We start from the raw sequence: 24,280 nt of genomic DNA on the forward strand, positions 1-24,280 counted from the left end.
GCACCTTCTGATTTTAATCTTTTCTCTTCTTCGGTCCGCCACTCTATATACTCTTCTATAGTGAAGGTTTCCCCTGTGACAATTAATATAGATCCGCCTTCTTCAGCAAAAGGAAATTCATCAAATAGTCTTACTTCATCGTACCATTCACGAAACCATTGCCTAATTTCGGCTGATATATCTTCCATTACGTCTCCTTCTCTTAGTCTAACTACACGGCTATTTTCTTTTAGATTTTCTTGAAGCCAATTTTCATAATATTTATTCCTAAAATCACGTCGAGTTTCTTTAACTTTTTCTAATTTATCTTTTGCTGAGGGTTGTACCCATGATGGAATTACCATATCAAGCTTTTGTTTTTGCATGTTAGTCGTTATATGTTTTCGCTTAAGTTCCATAAATCGCCTGTATATCTTTTGAATAAAAGCAGCTGCTCTTGTTCTTATTTCTTCTCTAGCCTGTGGAGCTTTTAAACCAGCAAGTTCAAGATATAAGTCTCTATCCTTATTAAAAGTGTGCGTCCTTTCTCGTGTAGTATATCTTGACCGTTCCATCCGCTGAATATTTGAAACATGGGCGTTATATTCTTGTTGAAGTTTTAATTCCTCTAATTCTTCTGGTGATAAATGCAAAGACTCTGAAACAGAAAATATTATTTCTTCTCCCATAGCCAACTTTCTTTTAATCTCAGCTTCTTTTTCCAGGCGTACTCTTTCTTCTTCCTCTAATCTTTCTTGTTCTCGACGTTCAATTTCAGAAGCTGTTGGAGTTGGATCACCTAATCGGTTACCGGAAAAAACTTGATCTATAATATATTGCATTTCTTTTTGTCTTATTTCGTATGGGTAATGAAACGGACACAGTATCTGAATATCCTGTGGCACCATGAGTAATTGTTGCAATGCATTATCGGGATATGTAAACTCAAAAACCTCCACTTCCTCTAGCGTTGTTTTCAGTTCAAGGATCCGACAAGTTACTGCATCAATTATTTTTCGTATAAACGGTCGCCTTTGTACCTGTTCCATCTGATCATAACATTCACATAACTTGTTGTATAAATCGCAAAACTTACAATACACTCGAGCAACGATTTCTACTGCAGTTCCTTGTGGCTTGATTCCCACATAGGCTGAAGCTAATTCTTGTATTCGTTCATCTTCGAGTATAGCATTGTGCATTTGTTCTTTAATTTTTAGCCATTGCTCGTAGTAAGTTACATTAGACATGTTTAATTTGAAATTTTATTGTAATTTATTGTTAATATTACATAATTTTTAGAAAAAAAATCTAAATATTTTAAAACAATAGTATCATGTTTTAGTAAAATAAATGTTGTGACATGTTATTCTGTCATAGTCCGATTATTAACAAAAAAGGTTTAAAAAAATTAAATAAGGATGGACCGAATAAAATAGTCATGGTTCTGTACAGGTCAGATTTTTTTGAAATTGAACAGTATTTAATTTTTGTGATTATAATTCATCTCGTGCTTTACGGTGAAGGAAAACATCGTGAGGAAACCTGCATGTGTCTAATTTCACTGAAATTCTGCCACATGTGAATTCTACCAACCCGCATTGGAGCAGCGTGGTGGAATAAGCTCCAAACCTTCTCATCAAAAAGAGGAGAGGAGGCCTTTAGCCCAGCAGTGGGACATTCACAGGCTGTTACGGTACGGTTACGGTAATTTTTGGTAGATTTATTTTTTGCGTTGTAATTTGTATGGAAGAAGAAAGGAAGGAAAAGGAAGGTAGAAGAGCTTCTTCTTGTTGCTTACTAAAATACGGACAAAGTACTCAACGCCATAATCATACTTATAATATTAATTTAAATCAAAATCTCATTATTTTTTAATCCACACAATAAATACATTTAATTTATAAAAAGCAGTACTTTTATATCCTGCTCCGGTTATTTATTTTCTGCAAAATTTTTATACATTATACTTGTACGTATGTGATGTAATATTATTAAAAACGTATTAGTAAGTATACAGTACATTGATATATTTTCTCATAAAAGCAAACTTTTGTAAGAAAATATATTTAAAATTTGTGTAATATTAAAAATATTTATGCAAATTAATTCAGACTTTTTTCATTAATTATCTTAGAACTATGACCACATTTTTCATTTAATAATAAGTAATAATTTTTTTTTCTGGATAAACTTATAAATAAAATGACCTAGTTAGTTTGTAAGTCCTACTAGTTCATTAAAACACTTCAACTTAGTTGTATTATATTTTGGAACTGCTCAAAAGGCAAACTTTGATTAATCTTTTAATTCTGCTAAAAATCTGAAATGGTATGATTTAGTGATTCTTTTTTACATTGGTACTTTCATTACATACCACTACACAATATTATAATATAAATTTCACCCACCACCGCGTCTGTCTGTCTCAACGCGACAGACTCAAAAACTACCAAATGTATTTTCCTAGGGTTTTACCAATGGACAGAGAAAAGCATATTTTTTATAATAATTCATTAAGATTTTGTGTAAATTGGCTGAAATAAAATGACGATGATTGTTGAAGATGAAAGTAAAAATGAAGTTTTACTGGAGTGCGCCGCGTAAATCAATAGATAATTATTGTTAACTGTATGGTTAAGGATGTAAGAGTTATCTTTAGGCACTTTACCGGTGCTAAGCCGGGACGGGTATATATAACCTATAGCTACTACGTAAGAATGTTTATATACGAGCGTCTGCGATTTCTCGACGCAATAATATACAAGACTCCCAAGCAATTCATTTCTTATATCTTGTTCTTTAAAACGTGGGGTCTAACAATGCTATACAGCCCCCGGCGCTGGTTACAATAAAAATGTTTCAAGTGTGCCTCCGTACGTTCCATTGAACATTAGAATCGGCGCACGCGCTCGTCTCTCGCTTCCGGTGAATGACGCGTGCCACTTTTCCTTATCTGGCGCCAGTTATGAGAGGCAGCGGGTAATTTCAAAAACAATGTAAGTACACTATTACTTGGGTACTACACCTCAATGTTGAGGTATAAATGAAACGATTCAAATTTTTGTAAATATCGAACGTAATCTAAAAATAGTTCTTCTAAAAGTAGTTGTTCTTTTATAATGTTTTAATTAATAAAGTGCTCCAATTTAATTTTATCTGTAATTTATTCTTATGTATTCTTTAAATTAAAATAATATGTCATGACAATAGTTAATAAATGCCGGTGAAACTGCGAAGCGCATCTACTTAAATAATAATATTATTAAATAATCTTGACCTTTTCCGAAACGCGCTGCAATTTAAAAAATAAATTTTAAGTGTATTGTGTCAGTAGTTTTTTCATTAATGCCTTATTTATATGTAAATTACACATGTAATATATATTTTTCTATTATAATAAAATGCTTTATAGACAGTTACAGTGAAATAAGTATTTTAAAAATCATATACCGTAAATAAATAAATTAAAATATTTATCTACAAGTAGAAAAGTTAAATATGAATTCAATGGATCTGTGTCTTATATTTTTAATATTGATTTATTAAAGTACAATGAATTTAAAAATAAGCTTAAGATTTTAATAATTACTAAGGATATATAAATCTACTTTTATTACTTATTAACGATTCGTTTTATTTTTAATAGACAAATACGTGTGTATTTTAATAAATTTTAATTTTTGTTCGATTTTGAGAATTATTAACAATTCGGTGCTAATAATAAGCTGAAGCGTTTAAATGGTTCTTCGTGATAATTTAAACGCTTTAGCTTATGATTAGGACTTAAATTTTGTAGCAGTATCGTCCAAAATGCAACGTAACATTGATTTATTCTCTATCCCTCCGATGTATTCATTTCGGGTGTAGAAATTTTAGCCATTAATTTTGTTAACTCTGTCTCGGGCAATAAAGCCGACTTGGCGAGGGTTAAAGGGATCAATGCTGTTAGTTTATAGAGTTAAACATTACTTTGATTGTTCACTTCTTTACTAAAAATGATATTTTTTTTTATTTAGTGTCCAATTGTAATTTTTATATAACAGTAAGTATGACTAACACTTGTTATATAAAGTGCTTAATCATTTATTCAATATATTTGTTTCTTATAACGACTACATTGAATTGAAATAAATATGATTATTGCAGATAATTACACGACTTTTAATGAATAACTCGAAAACGCTTCATCAAGTAATGCGTCACCACTATAACCGAAGCGATTCCACATGCTTAAAAATATATTTGAAAAATAGCAATTTTTGTATAAAATAGGACGAGCGAATGGGTCTAATGGCTAGTGGTGACCACTGCCCATAGACATTGGCGCTGTAAGAAATATTAACCGTTCCTTACATCGCCAATGCGCCACCAACCTTGGGAACAAAGATGTTACGTCCCTTGCGAGTCCTTCCTGAGAGTTGCTGTTTATTTTATTTTGTTTTATTTTTTATTATATTTGGGAAACACACAGTATACACCACATTTACACACAACAAATTAACTCGTTCACACACCAATCAAGTTTCCACTTAAAACTAATTCATGTATGACAGTAAACTAGCAATTTTGTAAATTATAAATAATAATTATGAAGATTTAAACAGTTAACAACAGCAAAACAATAATATATAATAAAAATGAAATAGATAAAATAAAAACATTGACTAAGTTATAAAAGTTTTTAGCGGTAGAATATATGATGAGTAGGTGGCATCTGCCCAGACGGGCGTGTTTATATTTTTTATTAGTAGGTCTGTTATATACAACCCTCATACATATATTAAGCTAGTATATTACAATAACCTGTATTAAGTCTTAACAATGGCTTGACAGTAATAAGGAAGCTTGTCAATTTGACAAAGACTTAATTTTATTAAGCCAATTTAAAATCATTACATGTTGATCTATTAAACCTGAAGATGCACTTAGAGTGTTTTATTCTCACGAGACCATCACCATTAGTTGCACCGTGGTTAATTTGTACTCGTGATAAATTGGTCACGGCCCCACCCATCCAGTTAGCGACTTGGAGCAGCGGAACCGACCCACAGTTTGATTGACTGAATAATGCACAGCTAACTGTCAAACGATCTTCCACGACGGATTATGGATCAGCAATGTAATTGTTTAATGAGACATCAATATTGATTTACAATTACATATTTAGGTACCTTGGTTTTCTGTTATATATTTTTTATTTAATATTTTATGTGATTTATTTTATTCTAATATCGAAACCAGACTGTAATAATTATTAAAAATTTGGGGAATATTTCACATATATATATATATATATATATATATATATATATATATATATATATATATATATTACTATTAATATAGCATATTATTAAATTTAAGTATAAGCTTAATAATCTTGAACGATCATAAATACAATGTAAAAAAAATCGAAAATGACGTCGCAGATAAAAAATAAAATTAGGAAACGCAGTAACAATTACTGAATTAAGTCAACCCTTAAACGTCGGTGTGCATGCCTTTTGTGCCGCGATGAGAAAAAACCAGTCCGATGCACGCTTGTCACCGCAGATTTGGCAACATTTGAAACACGCGCACTCATTCGATACGGGTGGTATCCATTAGGCCCCTAACATCGAGCTCCGTAGCGTATTATTTAAACATGATTATTATCTTGAGTGTTTGTTATTTAATGTTACACAAGAATTCGGACGGTTAGTATGTGGTCTTCCGCCACGCCATGCTTATAATTGAGAAGCAAGTTATAATACAGGTTGTGTGTTTTTTTTCAAAATGAATGAGTTCGATTCAATTTTCCTTCGACAGTTTTATTTAGTTTTAAATTGATAATACTTAGAAAAATATCTTTTTTTTATTACGCGTCATATAAAGAGTTTTCAGTCAAAGCGAATAACTCGAAAAACCTGGTCGTGATTCTAAAACCTCGTATATAATAGATTTTTAATAATATATATACTTATAAACAATCGCTTGTTAAATATTATTTAACAAGTATGATATTGAACGTTCTGGATTTGTAGAAATTAATGTAATATATTCAAATTTGGCGTTCACGCAAGTACAATAAAACAATGAATCAAAATATAAAACATACACGCACATAATATTGCGTAACAACTCAGGGGCCAGGTGGGCGCTCCAGCTGCGTTATAATATTTAAACATAATCAGTAACTAGCTTGTCAATACCCAATCCAGATTTTTTTAATCAAATTTGCTGCGATGCAAAATCTCGAAAGGTAATCTCATTAAAATAAAGCTCTGTTTATACAAATCATACTCCTGAAATTATAATGCGCGGCTCTCTTTCCTGTTGGGAAGAAAAACGGAACTGACTCTTCTACGCTGGTCTCCAGTCAATTTTTCTGTCATTTTGTCTACGTGATGTTTTTTCTTTGTCGCCGAACCAAATTTGGTTTAAAAATATTTTAGCAAAATATATATGATGATATTAAAATTAAATGTTCACAGTTCACCTAATAGAAACCAAGTTGCAATGTTACAAAAATATAGCATACCTTTGAAGCGTATCCATTATAAAATTCAAAAATATTCATATCTGCTAAAATATTTCGTGGAACACGTCCCCTACGATTGATCAAATCACATAAACCATGGACAATAAAGCGACAGCGTATCGGATCGAGTCATGAACATGGAGCACACTAGACTCAAGAGTTCTTAATTATCGAGGAACATGACTGTGACGACGCGTGCCAGTGTTTAGTTGCGACCTCGAGTACCAGTACTAATGTTTCGAATATTGTGTTACACGTATTTTATAGGTTTTTAAATCAATTGTTATTATTTCAGGAGTGTCCTTTCTAATTGGAGAATGGATTTATTTGTTGAACGCCACATTAAACCTTAAATCTACAGTGAAAAACAGGTGATTAAAAGAACTAAACTATATTATATATAAAATAAAAATTAAATATAAAAATGAAATTGATAGAAAATAGGCACATTTTTAATAACAAATATAACGATAATTTAACTATGTAAATCTATGTATAAATTTAAGACAAACAGATGAAGGAGTTATGTTGCATTTTTGAACATTTTGTTTTTGTTACATCAAAAAATGGTACCATTTTATACAAAAAAAATAAATAAATAAAAAATAAATAAAGCGAAACAAATAAGCCAAGCCTTAGATATAACAAGAAATATAACTCATAAGATATTGCTCAAAACATCTGCAACCAAAATACGTAACATTAAAACGCCCCACTGAGCGTGATAACCATCCCTTTGACAGTACTCAGATAACTTTTAATTGTCTAACCTATCCTTTGAATTCACGCTCCGTTAGCAAATTTAACTTACCGACTGTAATTGTGGCTGTTCGTTTTGCGTAATTTCATATTTTAACAGTTTCTGTATTTTCGATCGTTCAGATTTTTTATCACGCTACGTTCGATTCGAAATTCAATTCCTTTGTTTAAAATAGGTCTAAAAGCTGCGTTTTTTGTGTCATTAATAACGCTTTTGTTCATTTAATGGATGATACATATTTGCGTTAAACGACTTCATTCGTGTGGTGACCTGGATACGGTTATAAAGAAATGAAAGTTCTTTTCCTGCATAAAATGTGTTTATCCTAAGGCTTAACAATTCTATGGCGTTTATTATAATAAAAAAGTGGTTCCGCTAAATTATGTGCATTGAAAATAAAAAATATATATTTTACTTTTGTTTTGAATTTCGATAATAGTATTTCACACGATCGCCATTTATTTTAAAATGGAAAAAGCGGTTAATAGCGGTTGAAAAGTCATTATTGTAGTTATTTTTTTAATTTAAAATAGTATTTATAAAGTAGCCATATTATACTACAATATATATTAATCCTTTAAACTTGAAATGGTTATTTTATAATTATGAATATTATAAGAGAATTTGACTATAAAGTTAGAAAAAGCAAAACTGTTGAATTAGATTTTTTTTCACTTCCGAAACCAGAGGTACTCGTAGTAAATTTTTATAATTAAAATAACTTAAATCCTTACTTAGAAATTTGATTTCGATGTTGACTGAAGCGAGTTAAGTCAATAAAGGCAATGTATAAAATATACTCTCAGTTCTTACAAGTTAATTAAATATGTAACATATTATGTATTGAAGATCGCGGGTTAAAATATGGGCTATCACTAATTAGCATTTTCTTTTATTTTATATTATTTTATATATTTACCATGTTCTTAATTTTCAGTTATTTTGCTCAGCGGTGTAAAAAACAACGTGATGAAAAAATAAAGCCATTTGTCTATCCACTAAATTAAGCTCAGTCAACTTGGTGGAATAACAAACCGCATCCCAGGGAGGAGAGGAATGTGATGTCCACTTGACCGACTTAGGTCTCAACCGCTGTCTTAACTCAAAATACCAATTTTGCAGAATATACTGTAGTACCCAAGTGTGTGCGCAAACACAAGTGCGTTGTGTATTTCCTTGATACGATCGAAGATATGTAGTTTAGACTCAAGACAAATGGTTTTACATACGTAAAATGTGGTTAACGGGCTCGATGCAAGCACAATAAGTACATTTTACGTAGAAGTAACGTACATGTAGCCTTACTTGCTTCTGACAATTATAATATGTGTTAATAAAAATAATGACATTAAATAACAATTATAAAACAAAAATACAATAATTTCTAAATAATCTACTTCTAAATAATAGTAAGATATATATGTCGTAAATGTTAGTCTTATTGGTGCAGTTAAACATGATAAAAGCATAAAGCGACGTATAGCCTTAGTGGCACTATTTGGAAAACCAAGTTCGGCGGGGCGTAACAGCATTAATAAGGGTGAAGTCACAAGGCGAGATAACTACAAGGGAGAGGCATTTTACATAGAAAATGCAATGCCAAATCGCTTTATATATTTTGCTAAATTAATATAGTCTTTATCTCCTACATTTTAAGAGTTGATCGTAAATAGTAAGATCATCGGGACGCCCTACAAATAAATTGTGTGTCACAGATAATTTTATTCTAGCTACGTCTGTGTAGACTCATTTGAATTTGAATATAAAGATTTCATTATAAATGCTTCTTGTTTGAAACAAATATTGAAATAAATTATTTCTTGTTTGTATAAATTTTTTTAAGAAAAATAATGACGAATTCCACACACACAAAGAAGGGAAATTACATGTTTTATCTTTTTTAAGTCAATATAACAAATCTTATTAATTCCGATAAAATTGTATGGAATATCATAATAAAACCAAATTACACGTTTTAAATAGAATATTTGAAATCAAATGTACCTAACTCCATTTAAACGAAATAGCAGATATAATATTATCTCAGCCTTAATGACAAGAACAAGAAACTTTTTACTTGGTGCTTTGTCAAATCCGTGTGGTGTATAAATTGTATGATTAAAAAGTTTTTTTTTTTCTAAATACTACTTTCTTCCTTACATCGTCAATGGAATCCAAGATTTTATGTCGTAAGGAACTAAGAATGTATGACCCTTATGCCTGTAGTTACGAGTACACTGGCTCACTCACCCTTCAAACCAGAACACAACAATACTAAGTATTGCTGTTTGGCGGTAGAATATGTATAACAAAGCACCAAGTAAAAAGTTTCTTGTTCTTGTCATTAAGGCTGAGATAATATTATATCTGCTATTTCGTTTCGTTTTATATATATATATATACATATATATATATATATATAAAATATATATATATATATAAATTGTATGATAAGTTTTTTGTTTCTATAGCTTTAAAAATGTATCACCATATATTTTCCTCATGCTTAGGATGATTTATCCTAAGGATAGTGCAATCGTTCCACGAAGGTATGGAAGTTACCGTCCTGCACAATGGCAAAGCATCCACGCCATTCGTCGTACGCCGTGGTGTTCGTCAAGGTTGTGCACTGGCCCCCACCTTGTTCGGAATATTCTTCTCAGTGCTTCTGAAGGTTGCTTTTGGAGATGAACAGCAAGGCGTCCACTTACACACGCGAACCGATGGTAGGCTGTACAACATCTCAATGCTCAAGTCCAAACGCTACAGGGAGGACCTATTTGTAGATAGTCTCCTCTTCGCTGACGACGCTGCCTTCGTTGCTCATGACCAAGCTCAACTCCAGAGTCTAATGGACAAATTTGCCAGAGCGTGCGACCTCTTTTCAATGTCCATAAACTGCAAGAAGACCGTTATTTTAGCGCAAGGATGTTTAGAGCAACCAGTCATCTTGCTTAACGGCGCACCTTCACAGGTGGTTAACAAATTTTGCTACCTTGGGTCGCATTTGTCGAGCAATCTCTCGCTTGATGCAGAGATCGACTTCCGCATCGGCAAAGCAGCCTCTACGTTCGGGAGGCTCTGTTCAAGGGCTTGGGATAACAGACACCTTACGGTAAAAACGAAAATGCTTGTTTACCAATCATGTATCCTAAGCACACTCTTGTATGGAGCAGAAACGTGGACAACGTACGCAAAACAAGAACGCCGACTAAACACATTTCACTTCCTCGGAGCATTCTGGGCATCACATGGCAGGATCGCGTGACAAACGGGTCTGTTCTAGGCGAGGCACAGCTGCCTAGCATCATGGCCATTCTCAAAAAAAAACGGTTACGGTGGCTGGGACACGTGCATCGAATGGAGCAGACCCGTCTTCGAAGGCAAATACTACTGGGAGAGGTTGTGGATGCAAAGAGGTCTGTTGGGCGGCCTATGCTCCGTTACAAAGATTGCACTAAGCGTGATATGGTTGCGTTTAACATCCCTAGCAATCGATGGGAGGAACTGGCAGAGGACCGTGCCAAGTGGCGACGCCTTATTCACGAAGGTCAATCAAAGCATGACAATGACTGGTTAAACCTACTAAAAGAAAAACGCACTAGGCGTCATGAGCGGGCTTCAAACCCCCGCCCATCTGAGGGGGGGATACACTTGTCGGAAGTGCGGCCGGAGGATCCTCTCTCGCATTGGTCTACTCAGTCATGAACGCAAGTGCCTTCGCGATGCCGCTTAAATCATCTGTCAAAGATGCAGAGGCCTATATATATAGGATGATTTTAACCATCAACAATAAACGTAAAGATTTTAGATCTCAGACGACTCTCCTTAATATAAAAAAAAATCTGATTGAATTTCTATACAAGTTAATCAAAAACGGCTTACATTTTTTTATTATCGTTGTTATACAATGCCACAGGACAATATTTTAGACGGCGTGTTTTTGCTTTAAATTTGTAATAAGTATTTTGTTCTTAATATTTTAATTTTGTATTTTATAAAAATGTCTGTACATAAATATACAAACTAAAATGTATAAAATTAGATAACTGTTATAAAATAAAATAATCAAAGAAAAACATGCAAATAGATTAAATTTAAATCACGTTTAAATTTGCGTCGAAACAACGAATAAACCAATAAAACAGGCAGTCGTAGAAGTGAAAACTTGAAACTTGTTAAATATATTTGTCCATTTTCCACATCTATTGACACTTTAAGTAATAAATCTGTCCCTTTTTAATATAAAGCTTTTAATTCATCAATATACACAGTATGTAGCAAACTCGGTAAAAATATTAATACAGCTTAGTTTAAATAAATAATAGTTAAAACACACTTATATTATTAGTATATTTTGTTAGTATTTTCTGTTAGTATTTACATAAATTTCAAACATTATTATCCTCATTAATTTCCACGATACTTAAATTATTTGTACTTTCAACGATTTGATTATATTAGTATTAGTATTTCGGTGACCCGAAGTCACAAGTCTATCCTCTACGATAAGCCAGCGCAATGCGCGTAAAGAAGTTTACACTGTAAAAACCTCACATGAAACGGAAAATACTCTCTTCTGGTAATTTAGACTTAGGCACTCAAGTCTAAAATATTTTATCTCATCTTTGTATGAGGTTAATGGTTATTACGATAAAATTTTATGGAAATCTATACAAATTTAAAGTTCATTATTTAGTTTGTCTGTCTGTTCGTACACTTATATCTAATGATCATTGATGAAGGTAGAGTATTGACGATAAATAATTAAAAAACCAACAACCCATATAACCGCGGCAGTAACGCGGGTGAAACCGCGCAGAAAGCAGCTAGTAAAATATATCAACATAGCCTAATAAGCCACATAGGCACATAGTAGGATTACTTTACTCCCTCGTCCATCTTATTTCTACTAAAAACGTCATAAACTAAGTTTTTGCGTTATTTATATGCATTTCTATAAAGCAGCGTAAAGTAGTTGGATAATAAGATAGAAAAGAAATGTTCTGTACCAAAAATATGATATTTTTATCTTTGATTATATGATATTTATTTGATATACTAACCTGAACATTTCGTTGCTCTCAGTGTATCAGACAGGGTTGAAGAGGATGTATAGCCTTTAGTTAGTCCACCTGATAGCTTTTCTGAACCTGAAAAATAATTTTAAGTTACATAAATCTATTTTATATTTTTTAAATAATTCTTTGACTTTAGTCAAGCCATAAATAAAAATTCCAAAAAAAATAATTCAAATTCTCCCACGCGTATAAAAAGTTAATGTATCATTCTGAATCGGAATCACTCGGCGCAATATGTTTTGGAACTATTTATTTATTGTATAAATATGCTGAGGCACTCGGTGGGTCGAGCAGAACGCATAAATCTCACCAGCGAGGGGGACAGCGCATCATTACTGGTGTTTCTTTCGCACAATTAAGTGTTCATTGTCCCCGCCACGGTTCCCATGAAATGGCTGACATAACAAACGGATAGGAAGCTTGCGCGCGCGCATCATCGACGCGCGCCATCTATTGTCATGATATCGAACTAAAAATGATGTCACTCAAGCTGACCTATTATCATTCCTGATTTATACTTCACGCGCGAGTGCCCATTGATTGTACAATAATTGTTTGTTTGTAGGGATAATTCAAGGGATGACTGTGAGAGTTTTCGTTTGCGGATGACTTTATTGGCTTAGTGGTGTTAATGTTTAATAATCTATTTGGTTACGACTCCCCTCCTGCTTTATTTAAATATCAAATATGTGTTTATTTAATTTTAAATTATACTTCGACTTTACTATAGTAACATGATTTTATTGTTCTTCATTGGTTTATTTTATTTTTTTTATTTTGTTTTAGTTTGTTGTAAATGTACCACTCCTGGGCTGGTGGATACACGTGCGGCAGCTTTTCATTCGACACATGCCGAGCTCGAGATGAATTATAAACACAAATTAAGTACATGATATTTTAGTGGTGCCTGACTTAATCTTCGGTTAAGATTCACGTCTCTTCGGCGTCTCGGTATTATACAAATATATTTTTAACTATAGACAAATTATCACAAGCAACTGAAATTCGTTCATCGTATACGCATATGTACTACGCGCGTATAAGAGTAGTTAACTATCGCAATCGGGCAAGCCCCGTTCTCTAATGAATATAAATTACAAAACAACAAACCGACCCCAGCCCTTTCGTTACGCAATAAACATTAAAAAAATCAATATACGCGTATCAGGGCAGTTGCAACATGATTTATTGAAATATATTTTATCACGATACGATCTAAAGTACGGTATCATAATTGATGACGATTGTACCAGATTATGGATATAACGTACTCGTATTTTGTACGGCACGTTTTCAGTGAGTGAGGGCGTTCTGTAATCATTTTCGTGTTAACAACTCTTTAAGTTATCCCTTCGGGGCTTATAAATTTTAATACGTAGCTCTTAATGACTAGAAGATTAGGGTTGTACTTTAAACGTGGCGCATGGATTTTTGCACTTATTTGAATATTATGCTAATAGGTTACGCTCAGTCGCTTTCTTATTTGTTATTCTTGGCTCGATTTAAATATTTATCAAACCGTAACTTAAGGCAGGAGGAACGTGGTATACGTAAGAAGTAGAAAGACATCAAGCTTGTGCCGTACATCGTGTTATAAGAATATATTATTTTAGTAGTAAATGTATTACTGGTATAGTAGACACGAAATTTAAAAATGTAACATGAAATCAATTCAAAATAAAAATAATGAAACGCTTTTATTACTCGAACCAATTGATCAATCTCTGATCAATTTCTGTTGTTGTTGTATTTTTATTTATTTAAAATTGGTTAAGTCGAAATAATAAACTCAACGAAGATAATAAAATGTTATTCTCGCAACTAGTATTTATAAGGCAGGCGCATTGATATCTTTTATATCGATGCGCTATAAACCTTGGAAACTAAGATCCTTTGTGCCTGAAGATACACTGGCTCACCCTTCACGCCGAAACTCAACTCTACTTCGTGTATTATTGTTAGGTGGCAGAATATGTGAGGAGTGTTTGGTACTTACCCAAACGAGTTTGCACTAAGTGCTAACATCAAGTAAATACTCGATGTAGACCATAAATGTAAAGACATGTAGATTTTATACAGGAGTCTTTCAACGCTGTCGTCTCGATATAAAAACATGGCGTTTGATAATAATTTACATATTTATTTTAACGAATAAACTTTCAACCCTTAACATAATGAATGCTCTGACAGCTTCATAATATTTACCACGAAAATTGTTTAAAGAGTTGCGAAAAATATATTTGAAGTGTGTTTATAATAATAAAGACCGCCTCGAGAAAAGAGAGAATCTACATTTTTCAGCAGTTTTTTTTTAAGTGAAAAAGTTTATTGTGCCGTTGTGAAGAACTCGCATTATCTACAAAAGCTTTTTCAACCACCCTCCTCGTCTTATTTAATTATTTAAAATCCATCTACATTTAAAATATGAATAACAATTAATCTGACTAAGCTATACGATTCCAGTTTCAATTAATTTTATAATATATTTCAATATATTGTTATTATATAATTCTCTTGTATGTGTATATGTCACTGATCCTAAGCCGCTGGACAGGTTTTAACAAAACAAATAAAATTTGAATAATTCTTTGATTGATTGATCAGAAATTTAAGAAAGTAACATCAATTTCGATTTGTCATCTCACTCTGAACTGTGGAAACTAAAACTGATACAAATCATTCATTTCTAAGCTAGCTTTGAATATGAACATTTGAATTGCAACGATAGAAATCTGACTGCAAATTTTCCTCACAAGTGCCGCCCTCGTTAATGCCCGGGAAACGGGATAGCGCACCCCCGGGTAAGTTTCGAAATAATGAACTCAACGAAGATAATAAAATTTTATTTTCCCAACTAGTATTTATAAGGCTACGATGATCCGCCAGGGCGAGTGGGCGGGCGTGTCGCCATAGCAACCGTAGGATAAATCCCACACGCCCCCATTTCGCTCCCTTGTCAACGATTGTAATCTGAACAAGAAAGACCCCACCTTGCCTGTACCTACAGCCTCCCTAGCCTTAATCTGAAAGAGTTCAACCATCGTCCACCGCAAATACAACCCTATCTCCTTCTTCTAAGGTAACTAATACAATACCATCGTTCATAATCGATTTAGTTTGTATATGAACACCTACTTCTAGTGTAAAGAGCTGGTCTGGTTTCATTGTAGCCCATTTATGTGGGAGATATTTCATTGTTTTCTAAAACGCAGTACCTATCTCTTTGTTAATGCCTTTTTATTGTTAGATATATGCCAGTTAAAGCATGAACACCTTTCTAAAAGATAGTATACGTGAACTGGTAGTAATAATTTTACATAAAACTGTTACAATTGGTCGTAAGCTCGCAGTATCGTGTACTTCTAAGTACTGAATTTAGAAATACATATAATGATCAATTTAAATGACGCCAATTTACATATTATATATGTCTAATCTTGAAGGCAGCGCCACAAGTCTACAATGCAATCATTTCTTAATTTTTACACAAATTAGTTTGAAAATAAGTAAAGGCTCTTATTAATTATCTCCTATTGTAAATATCATTCGAATAGCGATTTGGAATTTTGTTATTAAAAAATTTTCCAACAAATCAACCGCTGTTTAAGCAATGGAAACGCAAGTGAAAGGATGATTATTAATACCGCGTCCGGACAAGGCTCTTGCCGATAAAATAAAGTTGTGGATTTAAAAGTATCTTTAGTGCATTAATTTCACAGACTTCGGTCCGTGATTGTGAAACATTCTTAGTCCAGAGACTTGTCTGTCTCCTAAAGACTATTGAGTTCTGAACAAAGTTAATAATAATAAGAATAATATTTTGTTATTGTGAGACAATAAAATTGTAACTGTGTGAAAAAGTTTCAATTCCATCGAACCGCTATACATATTTTATTATGAAAATAGGCTATTTGTCTAATTTATTTAAAAACCTTTTGTCAATTCAAGTTTTTGAATTACAGTAGTAATAATTATAGTCTGTATCAGAATTACAAAAACGTAAGATATTTTTGCAAATACAAATTCAAAATAAACTATACATACATAGGATATATAGGAGCCGAGATGGCCCAGTGGTCAGAACGCGTGAATCTTAACCGATGATCGTGGGTCAAACCCGGGCAAGCACCACTAAATTTTCATGCGTTTAATTTGTGATTATAATTCATCTCGTACTTTTCGGTGAAGGAAAACATCGTGAGGAACTGCATGTGTCTAATTTCACTGAAATTCTGCCACAGGCTGTTAGGGTTAGGGTTAGGGTTACATAGGATATAAGATTTGATTTTATGTTTTTGATTTTATCAACAGATTCAGAGTTTACGTTCTGAGTTGTGATATTATCCTAACAATATGTTGGTAAGGTAGTATAATGGTATGCATTAACGTGATGAGCGGTGTATATATTATACAATTAGCACAAGTGTACTTTTGTCTACATGAATCATCAGTCATTTGTGCGTGAATTAGTATATTGATAATCTATTTTGATTCAATAGTTTCCACGTTATTGATTACTAGTGTTCGCCAAGAGGTCGAAATTCAACGAAGATAATCATAATTGAAAACATTAGTGCATATAATGGATTAGAACTTCAAAATAACATAAAATAGAATATGCATGATTCGAAAACTTATTTTGTACTATTATTTCTGGATTATTTTTATTAATAACACTAAGACTCATCACTAGATACCAAAAAAGAAATTCGGTTGACAAACAGACGAGAAAAGTAGAGAACTTTTTTTATAGTGTAGGTAGGCGGACGAGCATATGGGCCACCTGATGGTAAGTAGTCATCAAAGACCATCATAGGCATTGTAAGAAACGTTAACCATCTCTGACATTGCCAATGCGTCACCAACCTTGGGAACTAAGATGTTATGTCCATTGTGTCTGTAATTACACTGGCTTACTCACCCTTCCAACCAGAAAACAACAATACCAAGTACTGCTGTTTTGCGGAAGATGCGGTAGATTGATGAGTGCGTGGTACCTACCCAGACGAGATTGCACATAGCCCTACCAAAACTGTTATGTGTGTGCCTATTTTTTATATAGCCTATTCCAATCGAAGAAGGAGTAAAAATAAACAGACCCTAAATTTACATATTCCATGCGACTTGCTAATAGTTCTACTGTATTATGCACTATAATACAGCTCTTGATTAATTTATCTTTATTTATAATACAACACTATTCCGCTTAACTAGTTATAACTACTTTAATTTAACTTGCAAAGTTCTGATTACAACTTCGCGATATATTCGCGATAAAAACAATTTTCCGTGAATGAATAGTGAATATCATAGATTATTCAAGATCTCGACCAATGATATCGCGTCAATTGGATGTCAATGTTGTTCATTTGTCTTTACTCAGCCTGTGGTTGAAAAAAGCTTTAGATATTAATATTTTTTTCAAATTTCAAACGGTCGCCGAGCTGTTCCCACAAATAACAAATTCAAATTGATTACAGAATTTTAATGTATTTCCATTCCTGGTAGTCACGTCACACGTCAACATATTTAATATTATTGAAGACATTTGTATCGAAATATTTCTAAATAGAGTTACTTAAATAACTAGCATTGTATTGTGTTATTTTATATTTGAATAATATCGTAAACATCAGAAAGTGATATGCGACATTGATTGTAATTATAATACAATTTAAAGGATACACGTTTCAAAATAGAGTATCGCGTACGAAGGGATTTTTTAAATAAAAGCAATGCACAAGATGGCCCAGTGGTAAGAGCCCGTGAATCTTAACTGATGATCGTAGGTTCAAACCCGGGCAAGCACCATTGAATTTTCATGTGCTTAATTTGTGATTATAATTCATCTCGTGCTTGATGGTGAAGGAAAACATCGTGAGGAAACCTGAATTTTTCTAATTTCACTGAAATTCAGCCACATGTGCATGTGCATGAGCAGCGTGGCGGAATAAGCTCCAAAAAGCTTCTCCTCAAAAAGGGAGAAGGCCTTAGTCCAGCAGTGGGACATTCACAGGCTGTTACTGGTAATGCAGATTTATTACCATGTACTAACGTACGAGTTCTTTGCAAAAAACTTGTAAGATAAGCTTTTCGAAGCTTTCAATAAACATGTTGTAAAAAATAACCATAAAATGTGTTTGTTCTACATACAACAATAAACTAAACAAGATTAAAAAATAATTTATACTTATATATTAATAATGTTATGGTTTACTAATTTTATTTATATTTGGAAAAGATAGCATTTATTGTCTTAATTTATATAATTTAATTGCTTACTAAGTTGAGTAGGAAGTTTGAATTTCTAAAAAAACAAATACATATCCATTTTGCGTACTTCTAGAATTAAATATATTAAATTATTTAAGCAATATTTTGCTTCTATAAGAGAATATCTTGTTATTAAATATATCGTTGTTTTTAGCTATGCTTATATAAGTGATGTTGCATATATTATATTTTATGTACTTATCTAGGGACAAATGGTTTAATTTTATTTTTTATTTTCTTCAGAGATATTTCTTTAATAGAATATTTTTCAATAATTATAATGATTAACGCGATCTATTGGAAATATAGCTCGCTAATATTATTTATAATTCAAATTAAAAAAGGTAATACATGGAAAATAATTCGCAAAAAATATCTAAATAAATAAATAAAGACTTACCTAATCCTTTGTTTTTGTCTATAGAAGCTATCATGGAGTCATCTGTTCTCGTCGTTCTGCCGAAGCCGAGGCTTGTGCTTGTTGTATCCTGGGCCAATTGTCCCCCATAAAAATCACCGAACGCAGTTGCCGAACCCAATAAGCCAGATCTGTCTTGCAGAGCTGCTTTGGCTTTCTCCACACTCTGTTTCAGTTGTTCGAATGTAGACTGATGTAAGCGGTAAGGTGGCCATTCCGAAGTAGGCCAAGGGTCTTCTTTCAACGCGCTTCTCTTCAATTCAAGAGCTCCACCATAGGAGCAGCTACTTTCGTACATTGCCGCTTTGACTCCAGCACGGAGTGTGGAGCACGCTTTGACTCCACACTTCAGCCCTCGGATGTCGACCCTGAAACAAAAAATAACATAAGCATATATCTATATAAATTGATTGTCTATACTAAAAAAAAAACTAATAAAAAATGTAAAACTTATAAGCTCATTTCGGAAAAGGTTTAAGTATATCTTTCTATATATATATAAGCTAATTACCACTAATCACGACATCTCCTAAACTATCCGCCCGATTGACCTGAAATTTGTCACAGTTATTCCTTCCCGAAGTAAACGCTCACTAAGAATGGATTTTACAAAAACCCAAAAAATGTATTTTTAATACATTTAAAGTTAAAGTTTAATGTATTTTTAATACATTTTTCTACTTATCTACCCGTGCGATGCCGTGTCAATTAGTTTCACCCGCTATACATTTAGACATATTATTTTATTTATAACAACAAAATATTAATATATTATTCTCGACTACCATTAGCATTGTCAGCTTGTTTGGGGTATGCTAAATACATACAAAAGCGTGAATTTCATTATCTTGTATTTTTTTATATTTAGTTTGATCCTTAGCAAAATTGCTTATTTGTTTGTTATGCTTTCACGTCTGACATAACAAACGTTTTTTGAAAAAATTTACAAGCGTCACCTTAGGGTTACAAAAAAATCTTGTATCCAGGGTACCTCACACTTGCCCTGTCACGTTTGAACATAGCCGTGGAGGAAAACTACTATTTTCATAAAAGCATCATAATGCAAAATGTGTTATTGAATTTCTTGTAATTCCATTATTATATAATATATTTATTATATGTGTTTTGGGATGTTGATATGTGCAGTTTATTGTACTTGTACTTGTATTGTACCTTAAAAGAAATGTTTTCCTCTTTCATATTTAATTGCATTTACCCGTTCTCTTAAAAAACTTCTTTCAACCAAGGTTGTCCGTGAGAGATCGATATAAGCGATAAGACCGCCTTTGCGCACCATTTGTTGTTTTCTATTACTTTTATATTATCTGCTATTTATAGGTTGTACAATAAAATATTAAATAAATAAAATCAACTGTTATATAATTATGTTAATTAAATATTATCTGTTTTATTTTTTAGCCTTGAACAAATCGCCATTTTCAACAATACAACAGCAAATACAATTTTATTTGAAGCACAAAAATGGTTAAGAGGCATTTATATAACATTTTATGTTAATATATATTATATTTTTATGAATGCCTAAATTAAAAAAAGCCAAGTAATTAACCGATCATCACGAATTTTTTTTTACCCGTTTTCAGGGGTACTGAAAAGGACATATGGTACCTAACATCTCCTCCTCTCCTTATAAGCTGGTGAGACTGGTATAAATATGAAAATACGACATGTACATAATGTCATAATGCCCTTGTCAACTAACTCCGAGCCTCGAAAAGCACGTTAGGCCGTCGGTTCCGGCTATTATTATAAACATCAATATAATTGCTTACTCGTACATGATCATATCCTTAACGTTACATGTTTCGCCTTATTACTTATAACTAGCTGTACCTCACGGTTTTACCTGTGTTATTTTCTTATTATATATGGAATAATTATTTATGTAAGCTTTAAGTGGTTATAGCTTTTGATGCAACCGATATTAATGAAAATGCTATTTACCCGTTGTAGGGCTTTGTGTAAGCCCGACTAAGAATGTACCGCTTACTCGTCACATAATATTCTACCACCAAATAGCAATATTTAGTATTGCTATGTTCCGATTTGAAGGGCGATGTAAGGAATAGTTTATATCCCTTACTAGGCGGTGACCAGTTACCATCAAGTGGCCCGTTTGCCCATCCATATCCTCTCTTATATAAAAAAAGTTGCCTTGAATTATTGATTATGATAAAACAATTATTATTTTGTAATTATTGTAAAGTTTGAAGGTTACCCCGGACAAACAGACGGACAAACAGAAAAATATAATAATAATAACTTTATATGATTTATTTTGAAATCACAGATAGACACTTCAAGTTTTTTTTAGAGATTTCGCGTAAAACCATTCGACCTCTTTGTGTATATAACTAGCGACGACTCCGATTTAAATACAAGGTTAAGAAAATAACATAATAACATAAAGTATTGAGTAGTTAAAGGAACAATGTTTTCTTTAAAGCAAGCTATTGTTATCCGCTTCGCTTGTTAATGACTATTGTTAGGATGATGCAATATGATTATTTGTATAAAAAAATTACTAATTAATTAATAATTATAATGTAACGGAGCAATAAAATATCTATAGATACGTGAGGCAGAATCAAAACTAGAAAAGTTATAAATACAAAAGTCTGGGAAAGTGAAAAATATAGTAATAAAAATAAGACATAAGCTTATATGGCTATTTATAATATGGTTTTACTATTCCACCAACCCGCATTGGAGCAGCGTGGTGGAATAAGCTCCAAACCTTCTCCTCGAAATGAGGAGAGGAGGCCTTTAGCCCAGCAGTGGGACATTCACAGGCTGTTTCGGTTTCGGTTTACTATGTGGTAGGCCTTTGTGCTAGCTCGTCTGTATAGGTACCCACTCATCAGATATCCTACCGTTGAACTGCAATATTTAGTATTGTTGAAGGTTGAATGAGCGCATGTGACTGTGTCTATACACAACGGATCACTCACCATCAGGTGAACCATTTGCCGGCGACCTTCTTATATTATAAAAAAAATGGATAGGTACACATACATATTATAATATCAATATAAATATCTACCAAAATATGACATAATTATATTTTGTATTGTATTTCCGTTTTAGCATTTAAGTTTCCGTTAAATTTTTTAATATTCATAGTAATATGAAGGAATCTCACCTCATATCGGATATTCTTTTTCGTTTCGGTCGCTTTCCGTCTTTCTTAATCTTATCCGTGGTGATGTTTTATTTGTGGTATCACATTTCAGTGATACCACTTAATGTTGTAAATCATTCACTTTTTGAATGCTAAGAAGCTTCGGTATTTAAGGGAATAACCCTTAAGGGAATATTATCACTAGCATCCTAAGAATATAGAGCCATTATTCACTTTCACATATCGAACGGACGTTGAGGTTTGGAATTGTTATGACAATTCACCGTTTGAATTTGACCGTTAATGAAACCGAGGATTTAGCGCACAAATATTGCCTTATTGGTATTAATTTGGGAATATAGTTAGATATAGTGATGATATCGTGATGATGTCCTTTCGACGACTGTGTGTAACGCGCCTGCGCTGTGCGCCATAGCATTCAAATTGATTGCATCCGGCGTAAGGGAAATGTGTCGTATAACCAATTTATTTTTGCTGCTCGATTTGACCACAACGTTGCGCAAACTTTCCAAGGCACGTATATTTCTTTTGTATTGAGATTATTACTTCTTAAAATATGTTTTTTATGATTTCTAAACTATTTACTATTAAAGCTTAAACTGCTCAAACCTTAACCTGATTAACCTATACTATTATCGCTTAACTATCGATCGCAAAATATTTTACATTGGCACCTAGTTAAATAGAAGGTAATTCAATATGTATGAACAATGAACAATTTATTTTACAAACTTTAATTAATAAATAGTAAAGTTCCGTAGTCAGTCCGTAATTGTCCCCTTGCTTTAAGGTGATTGCTCATTGCTTGAAGATTTATCATATTATCACGCTACTTCAATGCATGGTGGCATACGTTGCAGAATCTGTATTTAGGAACACATGTATGCAGGAACGAGGTAAATTAATCACATATGAAGTGCAGGGGAAATACTGGTGCCTGCCCAGATTTGAAGTCGCGATCAAGGTTAGGTTGTAGATTAGGTCAAGAGAAAATTCTACCTTATATAATGATTTTTATTATAATATTTAAAATAATAAATATTATAAAGTAATTAAAAATTAATTTGTAAATCACAGTTAAAATTTGAAGATCACCGTGTGTTCTATCTCGACTTTTTCCAGTACATTAAAAAAGAGTGAGATTTTATACAATTGGAACAGCGTATCCCGAAGCTAGTGGAGCACGCGTGGGCGTTTGGCGAGGCGGCCACTTCACCGCAGGAAGTCTGGATTACCTTATTATATATCCGATAAAGCGTCATCCGCCGCGTCTCGCTACCGGCCTTCACCTCACTATTGCTCTTGACTCCCTTCAATTTGCATATATGAATGTTTGTTATTTTTATACAGCAAAAACAAGTATATTTTTTTTTTTTACTTTCCTTGTATTGAGTAGATTATTCCTTTAATGTTCTATTAATATAAATTATTTTCATAAGTATTTAGATAGTATATAGGATATAAGTAGATTATTAATAGATGTGTTGGTTTCCTTTGTAATGAAAGCAAACGTATATTTTAAATATGAAATGGTTAAAAAACGCCATATAATGTGATTGATGTGAAAAATAAAAAATATATTTATATTTATAAATAATTAGCTTGCAATATGTACAAAGGTTTTATTGCTATATATTTTTTGTTAAATATTTTTTGGTTAAATTAATGTTATTTTTTAAAGTTATATTTTAGTTATGTTTGAATTAATATTGAAATATATTTCTTTGCATTCTAAAACAAACTTGCATTTTTTGTATTTGCATGTGCATTCCCAAGGATGGTGCCGGTGGTATGGGCGATGTAAGGAAAGGTTAATATTTCTTACAGCGTCAATGTACATGGGCGGTGATTACCATCAGGCGGTCCATTTGCCAGGCCGTCTGACCTTTGTTATTAATAAAAACAACGGATATAATTCCGAAAGTGATACTCCATCTTATAACATTTTGAAAATGAATAAATATAAACAAAAAAAGTTCAGTCACGGCAAACTATCCTTTTCGAGATATCGAAAAGTAAACTTACGTAAAACGGAATATTCAATTTTTTGAGTACGCTGTTTGTTGGTTGTAATGATGTAATG

At 32.6% G+C, this 24,280-nt stretch overlaps 1 protein-coding gene across 2 annotated transcripts in view; it reads right to left on the bottom strand.

The window, feature by feature from the left end:
- Nucleotides 1-22,565, bottom strand: part of LOC126780325 (DNA-binding protein D-ETS-3) — an 80,178-nt gene extending 57,613 nt beyond the window's left edge. Inside the window, exons 1-3 of one of the 2 annotated variants that reach the window (XM_050504708.1) lie at nucleotides 22,198-22,565; nucleotides 19,017-19,402; nucleotides 12,329-12,415 (exon numbers count right to left, since the gene is read on the bottom strand). In XM_050504708.1, the coding sequence (XP_050360665.1) occupies nucleotides 12,329-12,415; nucleotides 19,017-19,402; nucleotides 22,198-22,202 (478 nt within the window). In that variant the 5' untranslated portion in view covers nucleotides 22,203-22,565. Of the gene's footprint in view, nucleotides 1-12,328; nucleotides 12,416-19,016; nucleotides 19,403-19,545; nucleotides 19,564-22,197 lie in introns of those variants that run through there. The other variant, XM_050504709.1, reaches the window with a different exon arrangement.
- Nucleotides 22,566-24,280: the final 1,715 nt, after the last annotated feature.

The sequence above is a fragment of the Nymphalis io genome, chromosome Z (assembly GCF_905147045.1).
Source record: "Nymphalis io chromosome Z, ilAglIoxx1.1, whole genome shotgun sequence".
In the NCBI taxonomy this organism is placed as follows: Eukaryota; Metazoa; Arthropoda; class Insecta; order Lepidoptera; family Nymphalidae; genus Nymphalis; species Nymphalis io.